Source organism: Telopea speciosissima, chromosome 1 (assembly GCF_018873765.1).
Source record: "Telopea speciosissima isolate NSW1024214 ecotype Mountain lineage chromosome 1, Tspe_v1, whole genome shotgun sequence".
NCBI classification, from domain to species: domain Eukaryota; kingdom Viridiplantae; phylum Streptophyta; class Magnoliopsida; order Proteales; family Proteaceae; genus Telopea; species Telopea speciosissima.
This window is the reverse complement of record NC_057916.1, coordinates 29,687,636-29,712,940: the sequence shown is the minus strand read 5'-3', so window position 1 is coordinate 29,712,940 and position 25,305 is coordinate 29,687,636. Positions and strand designations below refer to the sequence as shown.

At 40.7% G+C, this 25,305-nt stretch overlaps 2 protein-coding genes across 2 annotated transcripts in view; one reads left to right on the top strand and one right to left on the bottom strand.

Annotated features, from left to right (window-relative positions):
• LOC122672158 (mediator of RNA polymerase II transcription subunit 10b-like) overlaps positions 1–16,015 on the bottom strand; it is a 33,102-nt gene extending 17,087 nt beyond the window's left edge. Inside the window, exons 1-2 of the mRNA XM_043869658.1 lie at positions 16,006–16,015; positions 1,128–1,129 (exon numbers count right to left, since the gene is read on the bottom strand). The gene's annotated coding sequence lies outside the window, so the exon portion shown is untranslated. The remainder of the gene's footprint in view (positions 1–1,127; positions 1,130–16,005) is intronic.
• On the top strand, positions 877–23,819 carry LOC122672149. Its single transcript, XM_043869649.1, has 5 exons — positions 877–1,011; positions 18,232–18,404; positions 21,690–21,873; positions 23,196–23,302; positions 23,425–23,819. Exons 1-5 carry the CDS (start codon positions 940–942, stop codon positions 23,501–23,503), a joined length of 615 nt encoding a protein of 204 aa, XP_043725584.1. The 5' UTR covers positions 877–939; the 3' UTR covers positions 23,504–23,819.
• Positions 23,820–25,305: the final 1,486 nt, after the last annotated feature.

Here is a 25,305-nt window from a genome sequence, read left to right as displayed (position 1 = left end):
CAACCAACCAAGAGGAGTCCTACCAACTAGGAATGCCTATCTACTACGAGGACCATTCGTTATCAACTGGGACTCTCCACATCGCCACACTCCACTATAAATTCCAAGGTACTCTACCCCATTAATCCATCTTAAATTTGAACTATTCATCTGTTTGTTCAGAAAGATCTGACTTAGGCATCGGAGAGTCCTAGGCCGGAACCACACTGATTCTCCCTTATCATCCAGGTCCTTTTGCAGGTTACGGCACTCGAAGGGACCATCAGGCGATTTCTTGATGCAACAATTATTTTAAGGTATATTCTTAAGTTAGCATTTCCAAATGGACCTTTAAATTTATCGTCAAATATTTAGTAAAATAGTATATGAGATAAGTGATACCATCCAAAATTGAAAAACTTAAAAAATAGAGGGGTGTCCTATGTCCTCGTTCTTGTTTAATATTGTTTTACAAGTGTTCACAGATTCTTTGGCCGGAGCTACATTGACAGGTTCCTTTGCTTATCATCAATTAGAGGACCTTGAGGAAATGAAGCGGACAGAAAGTGGAGCACATAAAAATATGATGTTTTTCGACGTTACATAATACAAAAGCAGGAGATGGATTGGATGGTGGGCAGTGGGTCAGCTTTAACCACGCCATGCACAAGGTTGGCTCATGGCTTTTATTTTACGCACTTGTCGAGGATAAAATAGTCTAAAAAATAAAGGTAGGGGTAAAATAGTCTAATCTGGCTTAATACTAGTATACTACCGATCCATATCAATATACATATCGATATTTCGGGTTCTTACAAAAAAAAAAAAAAAAGATATTTCGGGTTCAGAACTACCGATACCAATACCGACACACCCAAGACTTAGATCATGCGGCTCGGCAAGAGGGTTTAAGGGGGATAGTCTTAAGGGGATGCTTCATTGTGACAATCTGAGCTTGCGATGGTTTCCCTGTCGACGTGGTTTCGGTACATAGCACACAAGTTTGAATACTCTGTCTCTCTCAGTTGGAAGGTTCGACTTCTCTCTCTCTCTCTCTCTGTGTTTGGTTGATTATTGTCTGCTTAATTCTATGATTTAGTTATGTAATTCCATGGTTTTATCATCCTCATTTCCCCTGATCCATGGACGCCTTAGTTACAAGTTTTTTTCTTCCCTTTCATGGTTTGGGCGGTGGGTTTCTGTAATTTATCTCTGCTCGTGGGAACTGCTGAGTTCTTCATAGAAAAAGTTAATCTCCCCTCCCTCCTAGTCTCGATGTGACACAAAGGGGATGTTGTAGTGATCTTCAGTGGTTTGATTTGTTGCTAGCGTATATGTATTTAGGGTGGATGTTGGTTTTCTCATGGTATTCGTAAATTCTTTGGATGGGTTAACTTTCTCTATACCCTATACCCATCCATGGCGGATCTTGTTGGCCATTTGCAGTTTTACTGACTCTTATATGGATTACAATATCTACATCCTATTCTGTTTTTTTTTGGGGGAAAAAAATCTAAATTTATACAAGTTGTGCTGTTGGTTGTTCTCCAAGATTGTAACACTCCACTTTGAGTTCCTGAAAAGATATCACTTTTGTTTTACTTATCGCTGGCTTTGTCTTTCTTTTGCTGTACGAACATCAACCAGAAATTTCTGGTACTGTTAGAGTTGTATTGGGATTTCTCTGATTTACATACTCTCTTTTTTTTTTATTTTAAATTTTAAGTTGCTTCCGTCTCAATCCACACCCCCCCCCCCAAAAAAAAAAAAAAAAAAAAAAAAAATCCCCAAAAGGGCTTTAGTAATCTAGCTCTGTATTTTCCTCTTCAAGGGAAACTTGAAAAATGGGAGCATACTAGTACAACAAATATGTACATAACAGTACTCATCTGCCGTCAAGTTACTGGGTATAAACATAAAGGGATATTCTTAGTAGTACAATTTGATATAGTACCCTGAGTAACATCAATGAATTCTCCAGGGGCAAAGATCCATTGAGGGAGGGGGGACCCAACTAAACGACTGAGTTTAAATATATATTCACCTTCAACTGAGGCAGCGATCAGTTACATAAGTTCTGTTGTTTTCAAGTGGCGACTCCAATGAGTCCCAAAGAGACATTGATATTGTCCCCATTATGATGCCTGATTGCTCCTCCTATGCCAGCTGGACGGCTGTACCTGGATGGTCCAAGGAGCTACCATAGAAGATGAGCTTGAAGGATTTGGCAAGAGATGGAGTCCAGGAATGCTCATTAGTTGGGAGAATGGGGCTAATCTGATAACTTTGTTCTAATCTCTCAATATGATATCAAAAGAAGTACATCTGAGGTTGTACATTGTTGCCAAGTGCCAAAAACCTGCTACTCACATTTTTTAGGATGTCAAGCAGTTCTCCTAAAAATTATGTTGGTGTGCTCCCTCCAAACTCCAAATGCGCATACACAATAAAAAATCCATGTCCTAAAAAATCCAAGATATTTTTTAAGGGGTCCAAGGAGTGGGTTTGTTGAATGGCTCATTTGGATGGAGCGTTTTGGAAGGGATTATATGACCTATCCCAAACATTCGAGAAGGGGATTAGGTATGTGGTGGATGATGGAAAGTGAGTGAGGTTTTGTCATAACCATTGATGTAGTGAGGGGCCTTTAAATAAAGTTTTCTTGGATATTTTTGGTAAGCTTGGAAACAAAATTCAATGGTGGAAGAATATATGGAGAGGCAAGATAGAAAGGTATGAGTTCTTACTTTTAGGAGAAATATCAATGATTGAGAGGTGGTAGGGTTGTGGATTTAATGTAAGGAGCTGGATTCTACAAACACTAAAGAGGGAGGGAAGGGAATCCAAGTGGGACTAGAAGGTCTTTGTTGAGGTATTCTTCCTAGCTGCTACATAATGAAGGTAGCACTTTTCCTATAGAATAATTTCGAACTATAGGGTTTCTCCAGGGTCTGCTTTCCCCTCCCGGCCTCCCCCCATGTGGATTGCACGTTTTGAAAAGATTTTGACAATTGTCAGCCTCATTAGGAGAGGCTGGAGAATGAGGATGGTATGTCAGCTTTGTGCTCAGGTTGAGGAAGATGTTATCACCTTTTTGAGAAATACAGTCATGTTTTGACATTTTTTTTAGGGTGGGGGTAGGTAGGGAATTCCCAATCTCAATTGGGTTACACCAAGGATCAGCTTTAAGCCCTTAGTTGTTCGTGGTTATCATGGACGACTTAACCAGAGTCATACAAGATGAGGTTCCATGGTGTATGATCTTTGCAGATGATATTGTTTGGGTAGATGAGACAAAAGCATGGATTAACGCCAAAGTGGAGCTATGGAAAAATATCTTTGAATCAAAAGGTCTAAAGATAAATAGAACTAAAACCGAATATATGATGTGTAACTTTAGCCGCTCTGAGACAGAAAGTGAGGTGGTGAATGTTGATGATAGGGAGATCCCATAAAATGAACACTTTAGATGTCTGGGACAAGGTTTTAGGTCTCGGTTTCGCCAGGCCACAAAACCAAGTTCTGCCGAGATCTCAGCGTGTTGGTGTATTTTTTCCTGTCTTGACTTGGTGGTGGGTTTTGGTGGCCATATGGCCAAGATAGGTCCTGAAACTTGGCATCCACCCTATTTTAGGCCTTCTAAACACAATGGAAACACTAGTTTGTACAAATTCAAACCCAAAATGGTACTTTGACTTTGGACCGTAGGTTGGTAGTCTACGATGTAGGTGAGCTCTACCCTAGGCTATTTCACACAATATTTAGAATACATGTAATTAAAGTACAGGTGTAAAACAACTTAATTAAGCACTAGAAATTAAAAAACATCAAACCATAAACCATTTACGCATTAGGCATCATATTCATAATCATACATGGTGATGGATTTGACGGTTTGGTAATAATTGTTAGAAACTTGGAAAGAGACATAGATTAAATGATGTTGAAACTTGATGTTCATGAGATGCAATGCAGCTTCCTCTCTTGATGTTGAAGCTTCAATCTTGACTCTCCAAGCTTTAATCTTCAGTTGATGTGAGATTTGCCAAAAAAAAGGCACCAAAACCGTCACTTGGAGGTGTTTTTCCTTTACAACAGTGCGAGAGAGGCGAGACAAAGGCAAGATTCGAGTTGAGGTCGAAATCTCGCCGAGACAATGCCTTTTTATAAAACCGAGTCTAACCGAGATCGAGATATAACCCAAGATCTCGGCGAGATACCAAGATCTTGCACAAATCCTGTATCGCCTACCATCTCGTCTCGAGACTTCCTGAAACCAAAAATTTTACGAGATCTTGTACTATGATCTGGGATCAATCGTAAACAAGGAGTGTGATGTAGATGACGACATTTCCCAAAGGATTAAAATAGGGTGGATGAAGTGGAGAGATGCGACCGGAGTTCTGTGTGATTGACGTATCCCTTTAAAGTTTAAAGGGAAGTTTTATAGGACTGTCATTAGACCAGCTATGATGTATGGGGCGGAATGTTGGGCGGTGAAGAAGTGCCATATAAATAAACTGGGAGTTGCAGAGATGAGGATGTTGAGATGGATGAGTGGGAAAACTAGAGGAAGGATAAAGTGAGGATTGACCATATTAGAGCTAGTTTGGGAGTAGCTTTGATACATGACAAACTTAGGGAGAGTCGTTTGAGGTGGTATGGCCATGTTCAACGGAGGCTTCCAGATGCCCCCAGTTCGGAGGAGTGATCTGATTTTGATGGACGGAACAAAAATAATCAGGGGTAGGCCTAAGATAACCATAGGAGAAGTGGTGAAGAAGGACATGCTTAGCTTCGGCCTTGTCCCTAGTATAACCTCAAATAGAGCTGAGTGGAGAGCAAAGATCCATGTGGTCGACCCCATTTTGTTGGACCATAATGATGTGATGTTGTTGTTTTTCACTCCATCTCGAGACCTAGAGCAGAATGTTGGATAGTTAAGAAGCGGTTCGTTGCTAAGAAGGGATGATATTTGTGCCGATGTTGTATGCCCCCCCCCCCCCCATGGTTTAATTCTTTATTATTACTTTGCTGACTCTTCTAGGATCCATGTAGCCGACCCCATTAAGTTGCTATGTTGTTGTTGTTATTGGGGGTGGGGTGGGGTAGGAGTTTCTGTCTGTTGCGGAGGTTGATTGGACTTCTTCATTAACATTATTGTTGGTAATGATTAGGGAGGGAGGGAGGTCCGTGGAGTGGAGAGTGTAAAGAATCCCAGAACCTGTAACCAGTGCCTGGTAAAGAGAAGAGAGAAGATAGAAAGAGACTAAGGGAGAAGAAGAGAGGACAATGGGGAGAAAAGGGCTGTGCGATAGAATGAGTGTTCTATCGTACCAACCAACGTATATTTATATTAAAGCCAAAACAGAATTACAAAAGAAATATAACTCTTACCTAATTAAGCCTAAAGCCTAAACATGAAACTTACTTAGACTAGGAAACTAACAATTAAAGACAAAGCAACAAAGGAAACCACGATAGGGGGATTCCCCCTATTGTGTTACATATCTTAACACTCCCCCTCAAGCTGGAGTATACATATATCAAAGGAAAACAAGAACAAATATGAAAGACATCACCAGTCTTGAACACATCTAGTAGTCGTAGACGCCAACGAGCTTAAAGCAGCACTCCAATCAATTATCATAATTCATCAACAATAGCAGCCCAAACATAACCAATCAGCAACAACAACACGTCAACACCAAAAGCTCTTCCCAAGGAAGACAACAAAATGCAGCACCCAACGACTACATCAAACGTCCTTCCCAATGAAGGCAACAAAATGCAAGCAGTAACCTACTCAAACAAAGGCAGATAAAAAGGGCAGCTCCAATGGCTACACAAAAGCCCATCTCGAGGAAGGCACTCCATGAACAACCAGACTCACTCCTGAGTCCCAAACACATAAAGAAGTCTCAGATAAAATTGCATAAGATTGCTTGTAGTAGACATCTTCAATCTCCCCCCTCACGTGTAGCATTACACGTGAACAATTAACGACCAATAATCAGCATCTCAACAAATCTTATAAGCAAGAGCACTAGCAAATAAGATCCCAATAATAATTTCCAACCTCCCCCTCACGGTAAAATGCTAGGCAAGCACAATCATAACTCCATGCAAAAACGTAAGTCCAATGGCAATTCTGGAATTAATCCATGCAATCTCTGGTTGAGTCCAAGCAAATATACCAACCAACGTAATCCTGGGTTCCAAAACCCGGTTCGGATCATTTCTGGATCCACCCAATCAACAAAATGGTAAATATTACAAGGTAAAAGGCAGTTTCGTAAATAACCAGAATTTTTCAAGGGGCCATTGGTAAGTAAGAAAGTAACGGGACATGAAAGGAATTATAATTTATTGTTTGGGGACATACTAGGAAGGAAGATTAATTAATGGGGACATAAAGGCATTAGAGACAAAGGGGCAGCATTGTAAATTAAAGAGATAAAATAGGGAAACCAAGTAATGGGAGTAACATGTAGCCAAAGGGTTAATTAGGAAACAAAACAAATTTATGGGGCATGAGGGAATAATAGATAAAAGAAGGGGTATTTATGGTAACTAAATAAGAGGGAAACTAAAAACAAAACAAATAAAGCAAATAAATAACGTGACTGTCTTCAACCCATGGACAGTCACACAATCAGCAGGAAGAATGGGGCGGTAACTACTCATCCGAGAACCAAGGGAAACCAGGGGAGCAGTCCTAGCAGAACAGTCCCAACAGAATATGGACGAACCTGGAAGAAACATAAGAACAGCAAATCGAGAAGAAGCAAATGATACCATGTATCCAGAAATCAATAACCATACAACCAGCGGTAACTTCGACAGAGCCGAGAAACAACGATAAGGTTTCCAATCGAAACCATTAGCAAATCGATACTGTCGTCAGAAAATAGATAGCAGCATAACCAAATTTATGGATTCTTCAGATTCAAATCGAGAACAACACTTTCAATCGACCCCAGCAATAAACATTAAACAACAACAACAATAGAACCAGGGATCGATTCAAGCAATAGACAGCCATGTTGGTTGTCTTCAACCTTCGGCAGTCACAGCGGAAATTAGGGATCGATTCAAATAGGCAGCAAACCATACCACAATGTTGCTACATAAAAACCAGAAATCGACTAGGGTTTGACAACCAAACCAGCACAAACCAGAGTTTGATTCCACAAGTAAATCTTTTCGATAGCAATCGAAGCAAACAGCAGCAGCGACAATAGACTTCGATCAAAGCAACCAACAAATAGTTGTATATGATGCATCAACAGCCAACTAGCCAAGTACCCTTGAACCAGAGAATTTTCGAATCTTAGAGCCTCAATATACGAAACCCTTGTGCAGGAAACCCTTGTTCGAACAGCAGAAATACTCGATCACTTTCAATAGCAGTAGCACTGTAGCAGCAGCAAATAGATAGACACATGCTTCATCATACAAGAATCTTCATTGAAACTGAATGAAATCGGAAAACTAAAAACGATTCTCAAACCGGCAACTGGTTATAGCTCTGATACCATGTTAAGAATCCCAGAACCTGTAACCAGTGCCTGGCAAAGAGAAGAGAGAAGTTAGAAAGAGACTAAGGGAGAAGAAGAGAGAACAATGGGAGAAAAGGGCTGTGCAATAGAATGAATGTTCTATCGGTTCCCTTTTACCTATGCCATGATGTTCATGGGCAGCTTATCTCTAATTGGATTTCCTTTTCCAACTGGATTTTATTCCAAAGATGTGATCTTAGAGCTCGCTTACACCAAGTATACCATCAGTGGGAACTTTGCTTTCTGGTTGGGAAGTGTCTCTGTCCTTTTCACTTCTTATTACTCTTTTCGTTCACTTTTTCTAACATTTCTAGTTTCTATATTTATATTAAAGCCAAAACAGAATTACAAAAGGAATATAACTCTTACCTAATTAGGCCTAAAGCCTAAACAGGAAACTAACTAAAGACATAAAGCAATAAAGGAAACCACGATAGGGGACTCCCCCTATCGTGCTACATATCTTAACAGAGCAACAATTCTATAAAGATGATACTCTTTGCTGTATGCTGGTGTATATGCAGAGGATTTTCAAAGACAAGGAAGAAACAGCTGTATGACAGTGAGAAAGACCAATAAAAACGTTTCGGGTTGGTACCAGGATTTAGAGGGTTAATACATTTGGGGTTTGAGAAAGTTCAGATGAGATTGTAAGTGAGGGATGAGTTTGATACAAGATTGGGTTTTTTTTTTTTGTAGAGATTCTAATGATGGTATGTTCAGAACTGTATCACATCCTGAGTGTCCAGTCTGCTTTTCCTCTTTTGATTAGTATGATTTCTTACCTTCTTAAGAAAAAAAATCCCCTACCTCCCCCACAGAGACAATAGTGGATGAAAGGATGGCTTTTGAGGATTCACTACTGACATATTTTGGAAGGAGTCTAGTTCTTCCTTCTCCTCTGTACCATGTCATATTTGTTGTCAAGCTCAAATCCGTCAATCTCGATGATCTGAATGCCTTTCAACCCCCTTAAAAAATCTATACTACCATCTAACCCGTGATGCAGTAGGGCTTTCTTGGATCGGCATGAACCTGTTTAGAATCCTAGACCGAGATGAACTGGGTCCAAACCTGGTTTTGGTCCTGTGGAATTCATTTATTTATTTAGGTTATTCTTGTATTTTACATTTTAATTTTATTTTATATCATGGGAGCTTGATTAGCCTTCATCCGAAATTTCAGATCATTTTGAGCCTATTTCGTTGAGTTCCTTCTCCTGAAACCAGTTCAGGTCTATGAGTCTATCACCCTCACTGTAGGCTATTGTGAGGAAGAAAGCTACAGCTTCTGTAAAATGCTAAAATTACACAAAGCACTGATTTATGAACTTTAATTCTGTTTTATCCCCACTCCCCCTTTATCTTTTGATTACTGGAAAAGTCCTTCTTTCCAATTATATTTTCAGTTTGGTCTGTTACTTGATTACTTCATTTTTTAAGGTTTTGAACCGTTCTAGAAATTATGAAATTGCCACTCATCCTTCTATTTAAGAATTTCATCACTTTATTGGGCCTATAGCGACCCAAAAGCAGGGTTTTGTAACCTGGGTTTGCATTATTGTCCCTAGACGACAACATACAGTCTGCTATGGCTTGTCCTCAAATTTCTAGAAGAGAGTACAGGTGAGTGAATCTATTGTCTATGGGGTTTTCACTCAACATTGATCTGTTCACAACCTCAGTTTAATCTTACAACATGAACAAACAAACAAACAACTTAGCCTTATCCCAACTAGGCTACATGGATCCTTATCTTCCAATCAGCTCTATTCGAGGTCATACTTGATACAAGGCCTAGGCTATGCATGTCTTCCCTCTCCTAGAGTCATTTTAGGTCTGCCTCTGGCTCTTTTAGGTCTTTTAATCTTAATCAAATCACTCTTCTGTACTACAACAACAACAACAAACTCAGCCTTATCCCAACTTAATGGGGTTGGCTACATGGATCCAACAAAACAAAGTAGGGAAAACTAAGGTCTAAACAAGAAAAGGGGGATGAAGAGATGGGAATAGATGGATGGGGAATGCGATGAGAAATGAAAAAAAGGAAAAGGACAAATGAAAGATGGAAAATAACAAGATGAAAGTAGATGAAACTAAGAGGAATGAGGCCCAGCCTAGCAGAGGTCAAGGGAATCTCAGCTAAATGGGGTCTGCAACATGGATCCCTGCTCTCCAACAGGCTCTATCTGAGGTCATACTTGGTACAAGATCCAAACAATGCATGCCCTTCCTCACAACTTCTCCTATGGTCATTTTAGGCTTGCCTCTAGCTCTTTTAGCTCCTTTAATAGGAATCATATCACTCCTTACTGGGGTATCCCTAGGCCTCCGTTGAACATGACCGTACCATCTCAAAAGACTCTCTCGGTGCAACTTCCAATTCAGCTCTAATATGCTCATTCCTATTGAGAGTATATCGCCCTTCCTTTCTTGGCCTCTCTCCAACGTCACATGTGATATGGATTTACACAATCAAAGATTGTATCCCATTACAATGTAAACTCTATATTTGATTTATTCTCTTACCTAGTTTAGATTAACTAGGTCTCTTAAGGTTGTACACTGTATATATACTCCTATTGGAGAATTCAAAATTAAGGAAATACAATACAATTTGATAGCAAAGGAGACATCGGGGCGGATAAGGGTCACATATTGAAGAGCACCAACCACAGAACGATACTGAGTTTGATTAGAAAATGGAACACCCCCTGGATCTTCAAATTTCTGAGTTGTAGCCATGGGTGTCTTTACAGGCTTTCAATCAACCATGTCGGAACATTGAAGTAAATCAGAAATATAATGAGCCTGAGAGAGAAAAATGTCCCTTGAATGAGAAGTGACCTCAACGCCCAAAAAAAAGTGGAGAGCGCCCAAATCTTTAATGGAGAACTCCTCTGACAGAGTGTGAAGAAGGGAAGAAATAACCTGATGCAGGTTCATCATAGATATTGGCTTATTTCTTTAGAAATAGGCTTAGGGTTGGGTTATATACATGTTGGGCCTTTGTTCCCAAGGGTTTTCTATGTATTAGGCCACTTTAATGAGCCTAAATTAGGGGTACATAGGTTGCATACGGGATTAGCCCAATACTTAGTTTATTTTTATGTTTTCTAATTGAACCGGTTCAAATTGGTTGCATCCAATTGGTTCAATTTAAGTGATCACGTGACTTGGTTAAGTGGTCATGTGATGTAAGTTGGGTTGGATTATGACTCTATAAGTCCAGCCATGTTTTGAGTCTATTTCTTTTAGTATTTTAGTTTCCTAGTCAATTTAAATTACCTAATAGGTTAGGGATAGGATTAGGCCATTTCTTTTTAGTGTCTAAGTCTATTTTTGAGTCTTCTATATAAGTTTGTAAGGGAGGCCAGTATTGCACACGAATTTGATTAATGAAAAAAGCTTTTGCTTGTTGGCTGCCATTGTTGCTGCTCCTGTGCTCCTTGTGAGTGTGCATCCTTGTGGTTCTATCAAGGTGGAAAGGGATTGGTGGAATCCGGTTGACTCCTTACGCCGTGACGGCTGGGAGGATCTTCTTCAAATTCGAAGGTGGCTTTATCCTTCACAACTGTCGAAGCTTGCTGCCAGTGGAATCTCCAGTAAGTTTGACGCCAAAATTCTGTTTCTAATCCTCTAATCCTTTCCCCCAATTGATCCCGTTTATTTTTTGTTTGAATCCCATAAACCCTAACTCCATTAAAGCCCAAAACCTGCAACTCAATTCTGTCCAGAATTGCAGAATTTCAAAACTCATCCAAACCCTAACCTTTTTATACCATATTGACCCCCTAGACCTGCCCATTAATACCCTATAAACCCCTTTCCCAATATCCAACCCAAACCCTAAGAATTGACCTAAATCCTAGTACTGTCCATTCGAACCAGCAACCCCTTTTGTTATTTGATCTGGTTGTTTGGCTCCTAGTAAGTCTCCTACCTATCTAGGACTACATTATAACCCCAGTGTCACTACCAGTGACCAATATGTCATCAACATAGATCAGAATATAACAAGCATGACCACCAAAATGCCGAATAAATAAGGAGGTATCCGTCTTCGATGGATGAAAACCAAGCTTAAATAGAAAATCTGACAAGCGATGAAACCACGACCGTGTGGCTTGCTTGAGACCGTAAAGGGAACGGTGGAGGCGACAAACATGGTGGGGATGTGCAGAATCAATGAAACCTGGAGGTTGAGACATGTAACCTCTTCTCTAAGCACACCGTGAAGGAACGCATTGTGTACATCCAACTGCCTGATGGACCAACCTTGAGAAACCGCAATAGAGAGAACACAGCGGATAGTGGTAGGTTTGATAACTGGACTGAACGTCTCACCATGGTCAATCCCATGCTGTTGATGGAAGCCCTTAGCCACACGCTCAAGCATACCGTCAGCCTTGCGCTTGATGCGATACACCCATTTACACCCAATCAAATTCATATGAGGAGACCGTGAACAAGGGACCATGTGCCATTCCTTACAAGGGCATTGAATTCCTCTGCCATCGCTGTGCGCCATTCAGGGATCTAGAGGCTTGTGAAAAACAAGTAGGCTTAGACAAAGTGGTGTTAGTATGTAATGCATGGGGAGGGTTGGGGCGAGGCCGAGGCTGCATTGAAGAAGATGGGACATGGTTGGGCACTTGGGACGTTATGGTGGTGCTAGGTGGAAGGGTATATAGTTCGGCCAAGGAGCGGGTACGGAGTGGTGGACTAGAGGTAGGAGTGGAGGAGGCCGTGGATGTGGGTGAAGCCGGTAAGGGAATAAGTGACATGGGTGAGGGATTGGAGGCAGGGAGTACACCGGAGAGGGAGAAGGAGAGGCAGGTAAGGGTAAGTCGTGTGTGGTGGCGGACTAAGAGGAGCAGAAGCCCATGGTATGGGCAGCAAAGGCATAGAGGATGGGGAGGGGCCTAAAATGGAATTGGAAAGAGGAAAGGATGCCTCATCAAAACGAACATGACGAGCAACAATTAATTTATTGGTGGAAAGGTCAAGGCAGCGATAACCAGTGTGTGATGGGCAGTAGTCGAGAAAAACGCACCGTGATGAGCGAAAATCCATCTTATGCTTATTGTAGGGACGCAGGTAAGGAAAACACAAACAACCAAAGACCTTGAGAAAAGAATAGTCAGGTGGCTTGTGGTAAACAAGTTGAAAGGGGGAAACACCTAGAGAGATAGAAGAGGGCATCCGATTAATTAGATATACGGCTGTCTCAAAGGCGAAATGCCAATAGAGACGAGGAACATACCCATGAGCAAGGAGGGAGAGTCCAGTGTCAACGATGTGTCGATGACGACGTTCAACAGCCCCTTGCTGTTCATGAGTATGGGGAGCAGACAGGCGATGGGAAATTCCAATTTTGGCAAAATATTGGGGAAGAGTGCAATTCTCGTCACCCCAATCAGTTTGAATTTATTTAATTTTACGATTACAAAATCATTCTACATGTGCCTGAAATTGGGAAAAAATAGTAAACAATTCGGATTTGCGCATCATAGGATAAAACCAAATAAATTTTGTATTATCATCAACGAAGATTACATAATAACGATGTGCAGACAAAGATGGGGTGGGAGAAGGCCCCCAAACATCACTATGAATAAGATCCAACGGAAATAGACTTTTACTATGTGTCTCAGGTAAAGGGAGACAATGTGCTGCTTTACCTAACTGACAAGCAGGACAAATATTACTAAGACGGGATGACAAACAAGGGAGAGAATTTATTTTAAGCATATGACGGAGAAGACGCTCATGCGGGTGGCCTAGACGACGATGCCAAACATCAAGAGATGTGCGAACAGCAGCATTAACGGATGGAGAAGACGAGGAAGAAAGTTCATAAAGGCCAACTTTACTCGGACCGGAGAGGAGTGTTGATCTGGTTGCCTGAGCCTTTACAAAAAAATGAGACAGGTGAAATTCGAAGAAAACATTATTATCACAGGAAAATTTTTGAACAGAAAGAAGACGCTTAGAAATAGACGGGACATGAAGTACATTATTTAAATGAAAGGAACGCGAAGCAAGAGAAGGGAGAGCAGAATAACCAATATGAGAAATTGGTAAGCCTTTACCATTGCCAACATGAAGCTGATCCGGACCAGTGTACTCATCATACTGGGAAAGGGATTGGATATCAGGGGTGACATGGTGTGATGCGCCAGTGTCTGGGTACCAGGGGAGGGCAGTAGAGGGATGAGGCGTGGGGAGTAAGGGAGGGTTGGGATGGCCATATGTATGGGCGGTCATAGGGTAAGAGGTGTAGGTATAATGGAGCGTTGGGGATGGGGCGGCAGTGGGAAATTGGTTGTAATTGTTGGTAGGGTAACCACTTTGAAAGCAAAGAAAGCAGCGGTTAGTTGAATGGTTCGTGCGACGGCAGATAGCACACCAAAAACTTCCATAATTCTGGCCAGGATGGCTACCACGACCCCGTCCGCCACGGCCTCGACCACCACGACCACTCCTGCCACCACGGTTAGGAGGAAAAGAACCGGCGGGTGGAGTGGAAGAGGAGCGTTGGGCGGAATTTGCAGTAGGGGAGACAGCAGGCATAGGAGAATCAGTGAGAGCAAGCTTGTGTAAAGTACTGCCATGAAGAAATTCATGACTCAGCAACATAGCATGGAGATCATCGTAAGAGATGGAATCAGTCTGTGTCAGAAGAGAAGACACCATTGCACGAAATTCTGGTTTCAATCCCCTGTAGATGTGGAGATTAAATGCACTAGGATGAAGAGGTTGGCCAGCAGCACCAAGTTCGGCAGCAATGGATTTCGCGCGCTGCAAGAACTGAGAAACAGACTCTTCCGGCTTTTGTTCAATATCTTGGAGGGCCATTTTAAGAGACATAAGGAAGCTCTCAGAAGGGGAGGATAATGCCGTGGAGAGAGAGCTAGATATAATGACTGATACGTTTCCCAAGCACCAATGGAAAAACTTCTTCAGTGAGAGAGGAGATTAAAAGACTTCGAATGAGGGAGTCCTGACAACGCCAAAGAGCTGCAGCCGCGGGTTCAGAGGGACAGGCTGTTGTGCCATCAAGGTGACCAAAGAGATTTTAGCCGTCATGGAAAGGTTCAATTTGCGTTTGCCAATACAGAAAGTTTTTGGAGGTAAGTTTAATGGATAAGTAGTGATGAGCGTGAGTGAAAGAAGGAGATGGAGATGAAAGGGAAGGGATGGCAGGATCGGTAAGAGTTGCAGTGGGGGAGATGGCGGACAGGTTAGTGGTCTCATCACCTATGATCGATCAAGCAAGGAAGATGAGAAGATGGGAAGAAGATAGAAAAAAAAAGAGAAGACTCGTTGGAGTGCTAAACGGCTCTAGATACCATATCAAATTGTATTGTATTTCCTTAATTCTGAATTCTCCAATAGAAGTATATATACAATGTACAACCTTAAGAGACCTAGTTAATCTAAACTAGGTAAGAGAATAAATCAAATATAGAGTTTACATTGTAATGAGATACAATCTTTGATTGTGTAAATCCATATCACATGTGACATTGGAGAGAGGCCAAGAAAGGAATGGCGATATACTCTCAATAATTCCTTAATTTATCCTTCCTAGTCTCCCAATTTGTAATACTAGTTGTTTGAGGTGGTATGGCCACATTCAACGGAGGCCTAGGGACGCCCCAGTAAGGAGCACAGTTATCAAGGTGGCAAGGCGGCCAAGGCGATGGAGAGGTCCAAATCCAAGGCAACACCAACAAGGTGGACCAAGACGTCCAAGTCGCCCATGGCAACCAAGGAGCTTGGATGCCTAGGCGTTGCCAGGGTGACACCTTGATAACTATGGTAAGGAGTGATATGATCCCTATTGAAGGAGCTAAAATAGTTAGGGGCAGGCCTAAAATGACCATTAGAGGAGTTTTGAGGAAGGACATGCATAATCTAGGTCTTCTACCAAGTATGACCTCGGATAGAGCCTATTGGAAGGCAAGGACCCATGTAGCAGACTCCACTTAGCTGAGATTTTCCTAATTTATTGGGCGGTCTTCTTTCCTCTTTCCATTTAGCAGATTTTTTCCCCTACTTTGTTATGTTTGGATCCATGTAGCCGACCCCATTAAGTTGGGATAAGGCTGAATTTGTTGTTTATGTTTAAGACTTGAATTTGATGATTTGTTCTGAATGTTTCTGCATGGTCTTAGCTATCGTTTGATCAGCACCCGTGAGGCTATATCTGGGTTTGGGTCGTGACAGGGGCAGCTCCGTACGGACGTTTCTACTCCAACTCGATCCGTCCTTGCACCGATCTCAACCTCTAGTGTAGATCCTAGTCCTCCTATTACTGATGTCTTACCGGTTTCTCATTGTAAGGGCACACACTCCTGCACTCAAAAGTCATTAACTGTGTACCCCATTAATAAGTTTGTTTCTCTCTCCCATCTTCCCTCTCCCCGTCATGGTTTTGCTCTCTCCTTGTCTACTACTACTATTCCCAGGAATCATATTGAGGCTCTTGCTGTCCTTGGGTGGAAAGCTGCCCTGGATGTGGAAATGGATGCTTTCTTGACTCGTAATACTTGGAGCTTGGTGGATTTACCCCTTGATAAGGACTTTGTAAAGCGCTGGTTGTTGTATACTGTTAAGTACCATTCTGATGGCTATGTGGAGCGGCTGAAAGCCTGTTTGGTTGCGAAAGGGTACACCTAGACTTACGACGTTGACTCTTTTGAGACGTTTTCACCAGTTGCTAGATTGAATTCTATGCGTCTTGTTATTTCATTGGCTGTTAACTTTGATTGGTCGTTGTTTCAGTTAGACATTAAAAATGATTTCCTCTAGGGTAACTTGCTCGAGGAGGTGTATATGAAGCCACCTCCAGGGTATGTTGTTCAGGGGAGAATGGTGGACGTGTGTGCAGGTTGCATATGGCAATTTATGGGTGGAAATAGTCTCATCGGGCTTGGTTCGAGAAGTTTAGTGCGACTGTGACCAAGTGTGGCTTCTCCCAGTGTTTTTTAGATCAACTAGTGTTTGTTCGTCGCCAAGGAGAGAATTTAGTTTTCTTGGTGGTCTACGTAGAAGATATTATTGTCTCTGATAATGATGAGGTTGGTATTGTTGAGGTAAAAGGATACTTGCAACAACATTTTTAGACCAAGGATTTAGGTCAACTCCGTTATTTCCTTGGAATTGAAGTTATCAGAAGTAAAAAGGGAATCAACTTGTCTCAAGGGAAGTACGTCATGGATCTTTTGTCTGACACTGACATGCTTGCGTTAAAGCCAGTGGATATTCCTATGGACCCTCATCAGAAATTTGGGGTTAATGATGGTGATCCTCTCAAAGATGTGCATTCTTACAGAAACCAAATACTGTCACAAGGCCAGACATATCCTTTGCTATTGGAGTCGTTAGTCAATTTATGCAGTCTCCGCTTAAAGCTCATTGGAAAGCTGCTGTTCGTATTCGATACTTGAAGGGTGTTCCTGGTAAATGTCTTATTTATCGTCCCAATAGGCATATGGAGTTAGTGGCCTTCTCTGATGCAGATTGGGTAGGATCAGCTAGTGATCGTCGTTCTATTATAGGGTATTGTACCTTTGTTGGAGGTAACCTAGTTAGATGGCGTAGCAAGAAACAGACTACCATTGCCAGGTCTAGTGCTGGGGTAGAGTATAGAGCCATGGCTCATAGTCTCATACTACTGCTGAACTAATGTGGATTCGATATTTACTTCTTGAGATGGGTTTTCCTATGCCAACACCTATGAAGATGTATTGTGACAACCAAGCGGCTGTTTACATTGCTAGTAACCCTGTCTTTCATGAGAGGACCAAGCATATTGAAGTGGATTGTCACTTTATTCGAAATGCAGTCTTGAAGAAGCTGATCGAGACTCTAATTGTTCCATCATCGGATCAGCTTGCTGATGTGTTTACGAAGTCTTTGTTTGCTCTTAATTTTCGCTCTTGTTGTAACAAGCTGAGCATGAGTGCTATATATGCTGCAGCTTGAGTTGGAGTGTTGAGTTTTAGGGGTATTTTTGTCTTTCTTATTATTCTGGAGTTTTATATTCTGGTTTAGTGTAGATCGTGGGTACAAGGGTAGTTTTGTCCTTGTACTTCATTTCTTTTGTCTTGCGATATTATAAATATATGAGGGAGAGTCTGCAGCTATGTATAGAACACTAGCCACAGGTCTTCCTCCTTCTTGGGAAGCTTGTCTTCTCTCTTCTCTTCACTCTCTTATCTGATTACAGGGTCTTGGTATTGTAACACTCTTGAACTCAGTGGAGCCTGCTATCAGCCCCAGCTTTGTTCTACTGAACTCTGCTATTGGTTGCTAGTCTCTCTTGTAGTCTTATCTCTTCTTCTTCCTCAGTTTCTTTTTATTTTCTCTCTCTCTCTCTCTCTATCTACTTCCAGGTGCTGGTTCCAGATTCTTGGTTTGTCACAATGGCAGTCCTTATTGAACAAATATGTTGATTTATCCCAAGAATATGATCATTTGTTCACATTTTTTTTTCATCATTCTGCTTTGCTATAAGCATTATAAATATAAGCTGATTCTGCTGGTGCTGTTCGAAAATAATTTGTTGCTTTTGGATTCTGTTCAGTTCTAATATAAAAATGGAGGGTTTTTTTTTTTATTTTTTCTTAATCTATTCCAATAAAGAGTGGCCTGACTGATTCTTCATTGTGATGCAGAGCTATAAAATAGGTCAAATAACTGACAAAGATATAGGAGACACCATCTGGAAAAATTTATTTCAGGGCAAGTTAACATACTTGCATTGGAATAAGGGAGAAGAGATGGCCCCAACAATAGGAAGGCAAGGGGGTACTCTTCTTGTTCGGAAACTACCAACCACAGATCCAACGTAATTTTGCTTATTCAATTTGTTCTTTTAGTTGTTTTGAAGAGTTCATTTTCCTTTGAAAAATTCCTAGTTCAGGGTTTATTTTTTTTAAATATCAAATGGATACTCGTATGATAGTGAATTGCATAGCATTGATTCTCAAGGAAATTTGTGTTATAAAATATACTTATTTTGTGCTGAAATGTAGTTGCTCTTTTTTTAGATGATCTATTGGAATTATAATTTTGTGATATTTAGAGTTTGATCCTTCAACTTGTTAAGTTCCCTTGTCTTACCACTACAGTATGTAGAACCAAATTGTAATCAAGCAAGTATCTGGCCAGGATATTTGTGCATCAATTGAAGAATGTTTATGGCAAGTTGGAGTTTGTTTTAGATTTTTGCTGCTCTACGTTTGTTCAATTCAAACAGCACACTTGCAGAACTTTGACACAAAATTGTTATATTGTTTTGGAATGTGAACCATCAAATAATGAAGGTTTTGGCGAATGCAATTTTTTATGGAAACAAACTCCTTGGGGAAACAGTGCAAACCTCAAAATTGAGCTTCCTCCATTGTATGCTTTTCCCTACCTACTTGTAACAAATTTCTAGGTGTGTAATGGCTTTTTGTTGGAAAATATTCTTTTCATGAGCTACCAGGATCAAAAGGAAAAATTATTGGCATCATATTTTTCTTTTGGAAATATAATGTTAGGTGCAAAAGCTTGGTATCTATCATAGCAAGGGAATATTATTTTGCTGAAATTATAAAATGTCCAGATATGGATACAGTTATGAAATTTGGAGAAGCAAAATGCATATAGCCATATACAACTCCTTTTCTGTCCATCCAGGGACCAAGTTATGTGTGTTGGACTCCAATGAGTCCCCCACACACCCAGCTTTCTATTATTTATGCGTACCAAATTTAATGAATTTTTTTATGTTGAGAATTCTCTGTGGCAACATTTGGTAGCACATATAATTTATTTGTTGCCATTCACAGAACATACATGTGGCATTTGTTTAGGAGTTGAGAAAATGACCGAAACATGGCTGGAAATTAGAAAGCTAGAAAGGGCATATTCAGTATCAGATGCTCATATCAGTACCTTGTTTCATTGATTGTGGCAAGTGACATGTTGTAGTCTCTGTCTCATGTTTGAAATAATTACTTAATATTTTTTTTATTATTACAAATCTAGTAAAATTGTGAGATTGCCTCTTTCCTGAACTGAAATGCTTCTAAGTTTTGTCAGCTTCAGATGTGTCTAATATCTTTACCATTTGGAATAGACTCTAGCTCAGCTAGGAACTTTGCAGCGTCTTTGATCTCATTGTCTTCAGTATTATATTACAAGCCTCAACTAATAGGTTTGAGTATGCCCAATACTTCTTACACTGTTTCATGTGGGGCCTTCAGGTTGTCTCCAGCAACCAGCAGCTTGCCAATTGCACACCTGCTTCACACCCACCAAGACACACCTGCCCCTCTGCAACATGAAAACATAATAATCACCACCGCAACTCAATTGCCTGATCCAACTCCCTCATCATGCACTGCATAGATAAAACCCCTTTCCCTGATAGCTTCTTGAGGGGGAGAAGGAGAAGAAGGTGGACAAGGAGATATTGCTGATAGAGAAAGGAGAAGGGAGAGGAACAGGCTGGCAGCAGAGACATTGGCTGCTGCAGTTCTTTCTCCTCCTTTAGTTTGGTAGTGGCAACAGAGATAGATGATGTTACGTATGGCCGATTGGGCATAGGAAGATCTTATTTGGGGCCCGTGGATGGGTTATATGGGCATTGGGCTACTTGTTTTTGGGTTATTGGTTGTTATGGGTCTTATTTATAAGCCCATGTGTAGGGGTTTAAGTCTGCGGATGGGAATAGTAATTTGCTAAGTTAAAAAAGGAGTTTTAAGTTAGATTAGGAAAATGATAGCTGTCTAAGAGTTCTATTTTGAGTCTATTAAGTCAAGTCTGTGAGAGAGTGTATCGGAGTCCTTTTATGAGTTAGTTTAGGAAATTTTAAAATCTTATACATATATGTACTACCTCACCTCTTCCAATTGTATGGTGTGATTGATTAATAGGATATTAGTTTTCTTAAGAGTTTTGGCACTAGAGACTAGAGAGCGGACCTCGGTGCAACGGTAAAGTTGCTCCATTGAGAACTAGTGGTTGCAGGTTCGAGTTGGGATACAGCCTCTCTGCAAAGCGGGGGTAGGGCTGCGTACATTATACCCCCCAGACCCCGCAGTGGTGGGAGCCTTGTGCACTGGGTATGCCCTTTAAGAGTTTTGGCACTGCTGTGCTTCGCAAACTCCTCTATTTCTTCTTCTTGATCTGGTTCCTGCATAGCCAGGTTGTATCTCTTCATTACTATTATTCTTCTCTTGATCCTATCATATTTATCTCTTCTTCTCTGCCTCTCCAAAATCGATTCCATAGTTCTGGTTATTTCCCGCTGGTTATTATATCTGAACTGCAGATCTGCTAGAATCATTCTAGACTAGAATTTGAGATCTGATTATCCATATCTTTCTTATTTTCTCAGATCTTGAATCTAAGTCGAAAACTAAGCTAGCTACATCTAATTTTAGACCTCCTATTTAGATAGCTCTCAATTGTTACTACACTAGCCCTGATTTTTGGGTGATCTGACCGTTGGATGGAAGGATAATTTTTCTCTTATTGTTATCTATTCATTCCCTGTCTTTCTATCAATTACTAAAATCCTGGTTATAATCATAATTCTTGCTTCTAGATTCTTTCTAGAACCCTGAACTGCACTAGAGATGGTAGCTGTTACACTCCTTTTCTCCATTTTCTGTCCGCGCCCCCCCCCCCCCCCAAAAAAAACCAATAAAAAGATGGGTGGTGGGAATGCTAATGGGAGAGTTGGTTGCTGAATGGCTGATGCTTCAGCTTAGTTGTCTGATTGATGATTAGGCAGTCAGTTAGGTGTCAACTGTCAACTGCATGGTCCTCGTAGAGTGGTAGTGCTGCTTAAAAATACAATAATGGTTCATAACTTAATATGAGGAATCAATCTATCAAAGGAAATGTAAGGAAGCAAGTTTATGTGAACTTCTAAGAGAGATGTACACTGATGATATCTTGGCGTGTGTCTTGGTTTCAAGTGAATGTAAACTTGTGCATTGAGTTCATTGGATTTTTGTTAAACAAGGATGTAGTTAATTATTACAGCATTCAAAACCTTAATGGTATTTGAGACTGTATTTGCTTCTTGGATTCATTTTGCACAGTTTTCTGACTGCATATTTAATTTCTATGTTAGGCGTGTTTTTGTTGGAGATGTGGTTGTCTTGAAGGACCTAGAAAATCCTGATAATTATATGATTAGAAGGTTGGCTGCTGTGGAAGGATATGAGATGGTGTCTACTGAAGAGAAAGATGAGCCTTTTGTTCTTGAAAAGGATGAGTGTTGGGTACTTTCTGACAATGAAGCTTTGAAGCCCAAGGTATATGGCGTTTTCTTATTTCGTTGTTCTTAATGGGACTGGTTTTGGGATCAATTGAGCATCTCAGGTCTAACAAATTTACACGTTTATGCATCATTTAGATTTTGAGAAAGTGAAAAATCAGAAATTTCAGTTGTCTGTTAATAGTTATGTTGAAGGTAATGCTAAAGGGGCAATATAGAGTCTAGGCACTCAGGCATCCTTGTGCACCAGCTGTGAATATATGCATATGTTGACATGCAGCAAGTCTCTGAGAAGATTGGATACCATATTTAGGGGATCTCCGACCAAGGAGAGCTATGGGACCAGAAATCAATTGAATGGGTTGTTCTTTTCCATTTACTTTCCCCTTACCCTTCTGATGGTGTAAAAATGTCTCTGAAAGTTTGGGTTCTCTCTCCTGGTTAGATGGGCCAGTGTCATCCAATCTCATTGATTTTCCTTGGTTGTCTCCTAGGAAGTAGTTTCTAATTGGTGGTCTATCCTACCACACTGCAGATAAGATATGCTAAAAAACAGATGTGGCTAGTAGTATGCTGAACAGGATTGCCATTGCCTTATATCCTTTATACGCTTTAACATCCAGTCTTTAATTTATAATTTTTATTTAACAAATGTCATTTTCATCTGTGATTTTTTGGGTAATTATTGCTCTGTTTATCTCATGGTAAACTTAACAAAATTTCACATGAAATTTCTCATGGTAATATATGTGAACTGTAATATTATAATTTATACACCCATAATTCAAACCAAGAAAAATATTTTAAATCATAGCTTGAAAAAATAGTTGTGGACCTTAAGAAAGGCAGCAGATGGAAGCAGTATTATTCGAGTAATGTCTTTGTCCTTTACTGGCCAGGGTCCCTAGGGAAGCAGCCATCAAACTAAAGGTGAAACCTGTCCTTGGGCTGCCAGAAACAATGAAACAATACTCTGTGAAATGGTTATAATTTCCTTAATTTTAAATGAAATAATCATTACCTTTGCACACTACAGCTGTCTAGAATCTTCAAAATCAGATCACTGACCTCTTGATCTTTTGTCCACATCACTGACAAGAAGCCACTTTGTTACTGGTACCCTCCATTAGTCTCACAGTATCAACTTCAAATTCTGCGGTCCATGTTTTTTTTTTTTTTTGGATATATGGGTCCATATCAACTTTCAGAGTGTTTGCTTTGTTAGGTTTCTATATTTAGTTATACGTTCCTCATCCACCCTCAGGGTCGATTATTGTTGTAAGAGTTTGCATTTGGTGGATTCATTTAATCTTTAGTGAGGTCTTGAAGGCCATTATACCTAAACTTATTTTTGGACAGGAAGCCAAGGACAGTCGGGCATTTGGCCCTGTTCCTATGACAAACATTGTTGGTAGAGTCATATATGCTATGCGAACAGCTGTTGATCACGGCCCTGTACAAAACAGGTGAGCTATCCAAACAAGATTACCAAATATCATGGTCCATTTCTCCCATCTTACATATTTATTTATTGTAAATTTGGCGACTATGTGGAAGTTTGTGTTGCTCATTTGTTGTTCTCTACCAGTCATTTCAGTATGCGAAAGGATTCACCAGTGTTGGAAGTTGAATTGGATGTTGATGAGATGGCTAAGAATGCGAGATGATAGACCTGTTCTTGGATTCAGAAAATAGAAGAATGTCATGAACAAACTCACTTGGTTTGTATGTATTTATCCCTAACCATTTCATTCAATGGAGATTTGTTCAATGTGCCTGCTGCCGTAGAGGTCGGAAGTTAATAAAAGTGGGAAGGAGCTTTCTACTCAATGTGGGGGTATGGAGGAATGCATAATTATGTTATCCTTGATAACTTAATTGGCAATTGGGGAAACAATTCTTTCTTTCTTAGCTTTCTGTTTTCTTTTCATTTTGGTATGTTTAAGAATTTTGACCCAACTTGTAATGAATTTTTCTCTCCAACTCTTACTGCAAAGTTCCATAATGTCAGTGCTTGTGTTAATATATGATGCCAGTTACTTTTCTTGTAGCTTTACTTGATTCCTGCACCATGAACTCTTATATCAACCGGGAGTTATTTTGAGCTTGCAGCAATGCTTTCATATGTTGACCTTGAAGGGCTTCTGCCTGAGCAGTTGAAATTGTTTTCAATACCCACGATAATCTTCTGGTTGGGATTGGACTGCTTCCGGTGCCTAATGCTTTCAAGACCTCTTTGTAGCTTGGGAACCAGAATTTCAGACTTTCAATAGGACGACTTTGGGCTTCCGTTTGCATAGGAGAGCTTGTCCGACTCAAATGGCTCAGTGGCCGTTGCCTGACTTGGGTTCTTTCCAGCTTGAACTGTTCTAACGTATGTAGGTTTGGGATAAGTTCAGCCCTTGCTCCTTTAGGTCCTAATCTGGTTCTTCGGTTGGGACAATTTGCATTCCTGCTTCCAAAGAGAATCTTTCAGATCCCGGTACAGTTGAGGCGGTAAAAGATAGCAGCTGCATTCTGGGAAAGATGAAGTAGAACGGAAGAAAATAACATGAGCGGAGAGTACTGCTTAGAGATAAAACAAGTTCATATGCTTGATCATAGTTCAGGGGAGTTTTAGTGGTCACCTGTGCTAGTACATGTGGCCTGGAGACAATTCTCATAGATTGTCCAATAGAATTGAAACCTTCAGGATAGATGATGAATCACTATTTGTTGCAATCCTTCATGCTCAACATGGTTGGCTGCGTGGCCTTTGCACCATTGCGGGGCCAATGAGAGTGCACGTAGGGGCATCAACCAAGAGGGGGGGATTTTGCATTTTGTAAGGGGGTGGGGCGATCATTTTAGGGGGCTGTGTCTGAGTGCAAGCTGCATGTGATCAGTCAGTGTTCTTTTTCCCATTATATATATAAAAATTCACCAGCCCAACCCCCCTCTAGTGAAGGTGAGATTCAATCCTAGAGCATCGCTCCAGCCAACCAATGGTTTTACTAGCTGTGCTACTTGGTACCTTTGCCTTTTGATTATATGTCCGATACTGTTACAGATGCTTGGAATTGAGCGAATCGAGCAGTTTTCGGTATTGGACTTATTTTCACCATTGAACCACTTTTTGCCCAATTCATCTGATCCGTATTGGTATTGTATCCGGATCGAGCTCAACCAATTCCATGTCCGATCTGGTACCGATTATTAAAACCATGACTTGTGATGGCCTGATGCACTAGACAAATATGAAACTCTATTTGGTGTATTTCGATCAAGATGAATTTAGAACTGACAGAATAACTAAGATCGGTGAAAACCACATTTTTTAAAATTGTGAATCGGTCAATTCGGATTGAAACCAGTACTCGACAGTGTATCGAACTGATACAACCGATTTATTGGCTAAAACCCTAGAATCGTTGGGGGGTTTTTGGGACTAACTCAGTCGATTCCAGAATCGGCATGGACGATTCCGTGT

Coding starts and splice junctions, on each gene's coding strand:
- LOC122672149 (XM_043869649.1), top strand. CDS start 940: ATGGTTTCCCTGTCGACGTGGTTTCGGTACATAGCACACAAGTTTGAA. Junction 18,405..21,689: donor CTACCAACCACAGATCCAAC/GTAATTTTGCTT, acceptor TTTCTATGTTAG/GCGTGTTTTTGTTGGAGATG. Junction 21,874..23,195: donor ATGAAGCTTTGAAGCCCAAG/GTATATGGCGTT, acceptor ATTTTTGGACAG/GAAGCCAAGGACAGTCGGGC.